This window comes from Lotus japonicus, chromosome 1 (assembly GCF_012489685.1).
Source record: "Lotus japonicus ecotype B-129 chromosome 1, LjGifu_v1.2".
NCBI classification, from domain to species: domain Eukaryota; kingdom Viridiplantae; phylum Streptophyta; class Magnoliopsida; order Fabales; family Fabaceae; genus Lotus; species Lotus japonicus.
Window position 1 is genome coordinate 53,274,307 of NC_080041.1, and position 9,452 is coordinate 53,283,758.

The following is a 9,452-nucleotide window of genomic DNA, read 5'->3' on the forward strand; positions in this document are numbered from 1 at the left end:
GTTATGAGAATGTTTGTCGTGCTGATTACAGAAAAAGGATACAAGGAGATCTAACCCATAATCACCATGTGAAAATAATAACTAAAGAAAAATGTCAATTTTATCACAGCTAAGCAAAGCATGAACGACAATATACATTTTATAAGAAGAAGAAAATCAAATTCCAATGGAACATAAGCAACAATAGATTTGAGTTCAGAAGCGCAAAGAACCAATAACGAAACCACGCTCGCAGACACAACACGATAGCCATGATAAAAGTTTAGAAATTTAAGGTTGCAATAGTAATTGATGATGGATACCTTGAGGATGTTATCACTAGGGTGTACAGAAGATGTTGTTTTTGCAAGTGGGGCTTTGATGGAAGAAGCGATAGAGAAAAGAGAGCCTCTACCAGAGGGTCCTGATGACTGAACTTGAAGTCCTACCAAATCGGAGAGATGGTGTTGAACAAAATTCGAGACATGGTCAAAGCTATGAGACAAGGCCTGAATTGGATGATTCCCAGACATGTTACTTGATAGCTGAGTTGGGGACAGACAACATAAGAGAACAAAAAAAAAGTAACAATCACAATCACATTCAGCATAGCCATAGCCCATCATTAAAACAAAAATTAAATCAAACCATATGAATTACTTGTAATTATATATTATTAGCTTGTAAAGCTACTGACATTGAAGCATAAGAACTTATCATAACAAACACAGATAAAAGCAAAAATATCCTACTGCATAATTAAAATCACTGGCAGCTTCCTGAACCAGGATACACAGTTACCTAGTTTATTCAATTTAATTAAGAAACAATTGGTGAGAAGCCAATACAAGATATTGAATTTAACCAGCAGTGTTATTTTATATGGGGAAAATTCCATGATCAAAAGAACTGATCTTTGCTGACATAAAGCCATGATGAACCTACACAGCACTCCCAACCCTTTTCTCACATCCCTTCTCTCTCTGTTGGAAAAGCTCACTCTTTTACTAACCTAAACCTTCTACCTACTCTGATTGATCATCATGATTGTTAGTTTCTAGAGTTGCAACATCTCATGCAATAGTTCTATTGCTAAAAAATTATGTAGCCTCATTTCCTAATTGAATATAAAATATAAATAACTAAATTGATGCAAAAAAGAGTGTATGCGACTGTGTGAACACAATCTTCCCCCTTACTACCCGCTCTTTTGTACTCTACATAAAATGCAAAAGAGGAACTCCACCAACTCTTGAACAATCAGATGAAATCCACTATGAAATCAGCAAAGAAGTGCTCAAAACAGAGGCAAATACAATGAGAAGAAAAACGGAAGAGTCTACCTCTTTAAACACTGAAGCTAAATGAAAATGGCTATCCTCACCCTTACTTCTCTGCACCCCTCTGCTGAAAAATATGGCAAAAGACTTAGCCCTCCAGAAACTCCTAAAAAATATGGCAAAAGATTTAGAGACTAAACCAAAGCTCAAATCTTCCGGAAATCTTCTAAAAAACATAAAATAGTTGATTAAAACCTGTCTATACAAGAGCTGAAACTGAACTAAAAACTATTAAAATCACAAACACAAACAAGTAACAATGGAAAAAGATAACTAATTATGCAGAAGAGAATCCTTCAAACCAGGATCCATGCCCAAATTGAGCACCATCATCAAATCAAACTAAAACAAACACTGACTTCAGCAAACAAAATAATGCATAGAACCAAGCAACAGAGAAGTACCCTGTAATTTCTAACATCTAACATGGAAAAAGAAAAACACTCAACGCCTAATGAATAATGAGAAGAAATGAGGGGTGTACATGATAAAGAGGGTTACCCATGGAGAACAAGAGGAGAATACCAGTCAACACATTGAACTCTTTATCAACGTGATGAGAATCAGTGGGGTTCATGGTTGATCTCGTTGCTCTCGTCGCAGAGGAAGAAGACCGAACACATGGAAAGGGTGATGGCTCAAGTCGCTTGAGATCGAAATCGCTCACGAGTACTTGAGAGAGAAGATAATCGGTGGAAGGAAGGGTCGCGCGAGATGAGCTGTCGCCAGATGAGCGGTGCCGGCGGAGGGAGGAGGGTCACGAACAATCGAGATGGAGATAGCTAGGGTTCATAATCTTTCTCTTTTTCATCGTGAAGTTATGATGAGAGTGAGTGTTGATTTGGGGTTTTACTTGTTTTATTACTTTTAAACTTTTTAATGTCAAAAAAATGTAAATTTTTATGCCACGGTTATATTAATGGGATAAGGTTTCCACAGTCGAAAAACCGTAGTCATGAATTGTCCACAAATATTAAACTGTGGAATAAAATCTAGGTGCCACGGTTTTCATCACCTGTGGTCATCAAGCGTCCACAGTTATCGAACCGCGGCATATACTGTACTTAGGCCACGGTTTTTTCTCCGTTGAAGAATTTAGCGTGGTCTAAAGTGAAAAATGTTGTAGTGGGATTAAAATGATGTACCTTTGTATTTTTTGTAAGGAGGGGAAGTGGAGATTTTAAAATAAGATAAGAGAAAAGCGTAACATAAGCTTGAGAGGAGAGTATCATTCAACTTTTCTTTTTAATTGTCATCTTTGATTTTTTATATTATGTTTTCAATTCGAGTTCCTTTAATTTGATGACTTTATCAATACAAAAGTAACACCTTAGCCACCAGTACAAATTTGTCCATCAAAATTTGTAAAATATTTAACCTCTACCGTAAGATTCCTCATAGCTTCACTGCTTTAGGTTAGTTACACAAATCCAGATAGAGATCGATTTTTCAGATTTTGACATGTTATAAGATAAGCTTGTATTTGTACTCCCTCCGTTCCTTATTAACTGTCCACTTTGAAAAATTTTCTTTGTTCCTATATAATTGTCCACTTAGAGTTTTAAGAGAGCATTAGTTGATGTTTTTCCAAGAAATGCCCTTACATAAACAATAAATGAAGAATGATAAAATACATTCTAAAGGGTGATATAGGAAAACAAATAATACTTTTATGAAAATTAACAAAATTAATTGATTTCCTTAATTTGTGTGAATCTTCTCTACCTGGACAGATAAATAGGAACGGAGGGAGGAAGTATATAAAAGCAAATGTTAGGTAACATGACAAATGATAACATTATCCCTATTAACGTTTTCAGTAATTATAGTTTGGTCATAAAAATTTGTGCATTTTTTTCTTTCACTAGTTGCTTTAATTTCTTTTCATTATCCATATTAACCTTTTAACACAACCGAAGGCCTCTTTCACTCATCTAACCCCTTAATTTTTTTCCTTTTGATTTAGTTTCACTTTTGTAAAATAAATCATATATTATCCTTGGTAGGTAGGAATGATTATCATGATATAATTAATTTAAAAACTTAATCCATTGTTTATGACTCATAAATAAATTTATATTATATTTTTAACAATAAGTACGTTAAAAATATACTTAAATTTGTAATGGAAGAAAATGAGATATGAGGAAATAGAGAACAATGAATTAAATTAAAATGTTATTTTATTACTTAGATATTTTTATGATCAAAATTAATTCCACATTATCATAGTACTCATTGACATGGGTATGATGCCAGAAAGATGGCAATAATATCACATAGAGTAGTGATTTTATATACTGTCCAGTTAAAAGAAACCGCAACTTCTACTCTCTCTGTTCCTATTTAAGTGCCAACTTTGAAGAATTTTTTTTGTTCATATTTAACTGTCCAGTTAGCAATTGAAGAAAGTATTAAATGATGTTTTTACAACAAATGCCCTTGTAAGTACAATAAATGAGGAAAGATAACACATATACTTTATAGGGTAAAATAGAAAAATAATCCTCACTTTTTCTAAAAATCAACAAAATTAATCACACCCTTAATATATGTGCCTCCACTCAAAATGAACACTTAAATAGAAACGGAGGGAGTATTATTTATGGGTGTCTGACTACCACAAATTTAGCAAAATAAGTTAATTTTTGTATAAACTCTACAATTTGTAGCAGTTAAATTACAGGTGTGTATAGCATATTACGGATAATAAACTGTTCACTTTGTCACCCCATGTTTTTATTAACTATGGTGTTGCTTCTAATTTTTTTTTTTTTTTTTTTTGAAAGTGTTGCTTCTAATTCACTAGTTAACAAATGCGTGTTTTATTGGAAGCAGGGCCCACTATTGCTAAACCATGTGTTTTATTCTTATCCTAAATAAATAGGGTGATCACTTTAGCTTTAGTTTTATACCCTCCAACAAGCAAGGTACTTGTTCAATAAGGCTTTATTCCACACCTCCCATTATATAAGTGCTACTCCAGTAACAAAAATTGAACCAAGTACACTAATTTCTCATTGTGTTCTGTTCTGGTCCAAGTGACATTATGGCTAGCAATCCTCACTCGCATGCCCCTAGGAAGATGCAACAGAGAAAGGAACGACGCATGTTCTCCGCTTCTGATGACAGTGCCATGATGAAACAAGTGCAGGGAACTCATGCCCCTGATGGTCGTGAAATTGATGTTAAACACATTATTCAAATAGTGGATGAAATCTTGATTCAAGTCATTGCTCGCGGTGTTGAGGGTCATGATGTAAAAGACAACACTGTCACATGTTTTTGTTAAAATTCAATTTTTTTTATTTTTTTTATCGTACTTTGCTTTGATTTGTTGTATGTGTACAAATCATTTAGAACCTTTTTTAATGTTTAGTGTTACAATTGTGTTCCATTTGCAGGTAAAGAGAGAGCAAGAAACATTGGAGATTTCTGCTGCTTTGGCTGAATTTGACATGCTAGATTCTCTGGCTATTGTCATAAACAAAATTTCTTGCGAGGTTGGTTTGTTTGGCATGAAACTTTTAACTTTTGTGAAAGTTAAATGTTACTATTTGTTACTATTGTCTAGGATAAAATGCGTTTCTTTTAACTGACAAATCCGTTGCTGTTGATAAAGGCGTAGAAGAGTGATACTTTTCCTTGTTTTACTTTGCATTGAATATACTTTTCTTTGATTCCAAGGGCAGAGTTACATTGTTAATTTATAAATGAAAAACACACTTCTTTTTCCTTTGCTTTTAATGCTGCAAAGCAAATCCTATAATTAGAGCCTTTGGTTTTGTCTTTTGGAATTCGTTGAACTATTTTTTCTAACATCTAATAATTGCATATAAAATAATAATAATATAAAATGGTTTAAAAAAATAAATATAATAAAAAATAACTAACGTGTCTTTCATCCAACAAGTGCAAGTCGAAAACTCTTTTCAAGCCACAACGATTTTGGTTTCATCGTGATTTTCAAACACGTATTTAAACATGCACTTAAGTTTTTTGAATAGTTGTTGTTAGTATATAATATAAAACTATTAAAGCGATCATTACCCAACAGTTAAGCGATCATTACCCAACAGTTAAACTTTTGGGATAAGTGGTTACTTGACATGGTATTAGAGTCTCTATGACCGAGAGGTCTAAAGTTCGATCCTTGCTCTCCTTTCTTTCTAATTAAAAAGTGGAATATAATTAAGCACACAGTAGGCGAGCCTTTGCATTTATCTACACTTCAGTCACGAAGGGCTCTTGCATGAGGGGGCGTGTTAGAGTTACTTGACTATTGCTTCATGACATTGTATCAAAGGTCATTTATGATTAAGTGATTTTCAATCTTTATTGCCTTAATTATTCTAATAAAAAATTGAATTTCAAATAGGTGAGTTACACTTCAATGACATATTAGAAATATAATATGTAAACATTCATGTTTCTTTTATCCATTAATAAAACCATTTCCTGTTCATTTCAATGAAATTATCCTGTTTAGATTATGAGTTACAGAATGAAAATTCCTGACCATATTGGCAGCTATCATGCAAATGGTCTGGTGGTGGAGATGCACATGCATCAACCATGGTGTTGCTGACTTACATGTCTAACTACGCATGGCATGCAAAAGTGGTGTTAACCTTAGCAGCCTTTGCTGTTATCTCTGGGGAGTTTTGGCTTGTTGCCAATATGAGTGCTGCAAATACACTTGCTAAGTCTGTGGCCCTCCTCAAGCAACTCCCTGACATGGTAGAGAATTCTGCATCTCTGAGACCCCAGTTCGATGCGCTCAATAAGCTCGTGAAGGCAGCGCTGGATGTAACCTATTGCATCATTGAGTTCAAGGAGCTACCATCTGAGTACATTTCAGAGGACATGCCTCCTATGTCTGTTGCAAGTGCTCATATTCCTATTGCTGCCTATTGGGTCATTAGGAGTATTGTGGCTTGTGCCTCACAAATTGCACTTCTCATAGGCAGTAGACATGAGTAAGCATAGCTCATTCACTATCAATCACTTGAACCAACTTAGAGCATGTTTGCAAATCATTCTACGATTGATTCTAAAGCCAAAGTCAATTATGGGAATAAGCTTCGCGAGTGGCTTCTTGATGTCAGAATTGATTATGCGGAAAATAGGCTGATACAAACATGCTATTAATAACTTGCTATTAATATATATATATATATATATATATATATATATATATATATATATATATATATATTTTTAAATAATAGTGACCCTTGTTTTAACTATTGCAGGGCCATTTCGTCAGCCACAGAGGCATGGGAATTGTCTAGTCTGGCTCACAAAGTCACAAGTATACATGAGCACCTCAAGAATCAATTGGAACTTTGCTACCAATATATAGGTGAGCACGTCATTGAAAATATAATTAGAAACTTAATTAATTTGGATATATGTTAACGAATTCATTCAAGATTCTGGACTTAGTATGAAATCAAAACGTTGTACCAAAACTTACTTGTAGCATGTTCGGATTAATTTATTTTCAATCGGAATCAATTTTTGCACTCAAAAGCTACTCACAATAGGCAGTAGCTTCTCCAAAAAATTGATTTTGGCTGCAGAATCATGTCTAGGAGGGTTTCCAAACATAAATTTGGATATATGTTACCTGAGCTCAAGATTCTGCTTGCAGCATTTTATGCTTAATGAGAAATTCAAACCTTGTAGCGGAACTTATTTATGGATTTTGTCTCTGTTGAGGGTTTCTAAAGACAAGGATAAAATTTTATATATAAAGCAGCAAAATTTGACACTTGCATCCTTACCCATGCAGATGACAAGAGGCATGTAGAGGCCTTTCATAATCTGATTCGCCTTTTCGAGACAAGCCATGTAGACAACATGAAAATCCTCAGAGCACTGATATATCCAAAGGATGATATTCCTCCACTTATAGATGGAACTACAAAATCAAAGGTCTGTAATTGTATTCAATTCTATTAACATGTAATTAATCCTTTGAAAATATATTTTGTAACATTGACTTATTGACAAGCAGGTTAGTCTTGAGGTACTAAGGAGGAAGCATGTGTTGCTGCTGATATCAGATCTTGATCTTGCACAAGAAGAGATCATGGTACTTGACAATTTGTACAAAGATGCGCGATCGAGGGGTGAGATGCACTACGAGATGGTGTGGATCCCAGTTGTGGACAAAGCAACCTGGAATGATGTTAACAAGCAGAAATTTGAGTATTTGCAGTCACTGATGGCCTGGCACAGTGTTCGTGATCCTTTCATCATCGAACCATCAGTGATAAGGTACAACAAAGAAGTGTGGAATTTCACAAAGAGAGCTATTGTGGTGGCCCTTGATCCACAAGGCAGATTATCCTCCCCAAATGCTCTCCACATGATATGGATCTGGGGCAATTTGGCCTTCCCATTTACACGTGAGAAAGAAGAATCCTTGTGGAAGCAAGAGATTTGGAGCCTTGAGCTACTTGTTGATGGCATTGATCCTATGGTTTTGGAATGGGTAACAATATTAACTTCAATTCTACAATTAAATTTATATATAAGAATCACCTATATCTAATCTAATAGAGTGCGAGCCTCGGCGCAAACATAAGGTTAAGGTTGTTGCCTTGTGACTTTGCGGTCATAGGCTCGAACTGTGAAATCAGCCTAGTGCAAAATGCAATGTAAGGTTTCTTACATTGGATCCACAAAATGTATTTGGCCCTCAGTGAACTTCGTGCATAGCGAGAGCTTTATAACACCAGGTTTACCTATATTCCAAATTTCATATAAGGTTTGGTTGCTTCAAGTGGTACATGTTTGATTCTCCTTAAACAAGGTCTCAGGTTTGAGACCTGTGAATGGAAAAACCTTCGCTGAATATATAATATCCTAATTACAAATCAGATATATCAACTGATCTCAGTAAACATATAGTTTCTCTTATATCCAAATTCTGTTATGTATTGACACTATAATTAATGTTAATTTTGCCTTTGTTGCAGATGGCAGAAGAAAAAATTGTGTGCCTATATGGAGGTGAAGATCTTGAGTGGATTGAAACATTCACAGCCACTGCAATGAATGTTGCAAGAGCTGGCAAATTCGATCTGGAGATGGTTTATGTTGGAAAAAGCAATGCTAAAGAAAGGATGCAGAGAATGATCAGCACCTTTGCCAACAGAAAGTTCAGTTACTTTTGGCCTAATGTCACATCCATTTGGTTCTTCTGGGCAAGGTTGGAGAGCATGTTGTATTCCAAGTTGCAGCATGGAAGCACAGTTGAGAATGATCCAATCATGAGCGAGGTCATGACCGTGCTTAGCTTCGATGGAAGCGACCGAGGGTGGGCGATTTTCTGTAGAGGGGCATCTGAAATGGCTAGAGCTAAAGGTGACACTGCTCTAACAAGTTTGAGAGATTTTGATAAGTGGAAGCATAAGATTGAGCAAGATGGTTTGGTGCCTGCACTGAATGATTATCTGCACCAAATTCATACACCAGATCATTGCAATCGTCTCATTCTTCCTGGGAGCACTGGGGGGATACCAGAAAAGGTAGTTTGTGCTGAGTGTGGTCGTCAAATGGAGAAGTACTTCATGTACCGCTGCTGTGTGGAGTGAAAGAACTGTGCAGGATTTTAAGTTCGCGTTGCGGACTGCAATTTAAAACCCTGGAAGTGTCATGTTTCACAATATCCAATCTTCCATTATCATTGCTTCATTTATATTTGTGTATGATATTGGTTTGAGTCAGTTATTTATGTTTTGTAGCATCATAAGTTCCATCTTTGTGAGATGCATAGTGACATTTAATTATATGAGGGTAATCTTTGTCTAGTTGCTAGTAGTATATCAGATCTCAGTTGCTCCATTTGTTTGGGCAACTGAGTCACTTGCTAATAAAGTGTGTTGTAGACCATTGTTATTACTTATTAGTATTACAATAATGTTGTCGTGACATGTGATGTAAACAATTCCATTAACTTCATTTTTCTTTAACTAAATGTAAGACCCAAGTTTTTAAGCTTATGCTAAGTAAATAAAATCTTATTCACGATTAGGGTTGATGTATTGTGAAGGGAAACCTGAACAAGAGTTTATTAAATGAAATAAATTTATGAAGGAGAAAGTTCAGGAAAAGTCTAAG

General features: G+C 35.2%; 1 protein-coding gene across 1 annotated transcript; it reads left to right on the forward strand.

The window, feature by feature from the left end:
- The first annotated feature begins 4,307 nt into the window (after positions 1–4,307).
- LOC130727257 (protein SIEVE ELEMENT OCCLUSION B-like) lies at positions 4,308–9,233 on the forward strand. Its single transcript, XM_057578395.1, has 7 exons — positions 4,308–4,578; positions 4,724–4,822; positions 5,850–6,298; positions 6,575–6,684; positions 7,117–7,259; positions 7,342–7,821; positions 8,309–9,233. Exons 1-7 carry the CDS (start codon positions 4,369–4,371, stop codon positions 8,924–8,926), a joined length of 2,109 nt encoding a protein of 702 aa, XP_057434378.1. The 5' UTR covers positions 4,308–4,368; the 3' UTR covers positions 8,927–9,233.
- The last annotated feature ends 219 nt before the right edge of the window (positions 9,234–9,452 follow it).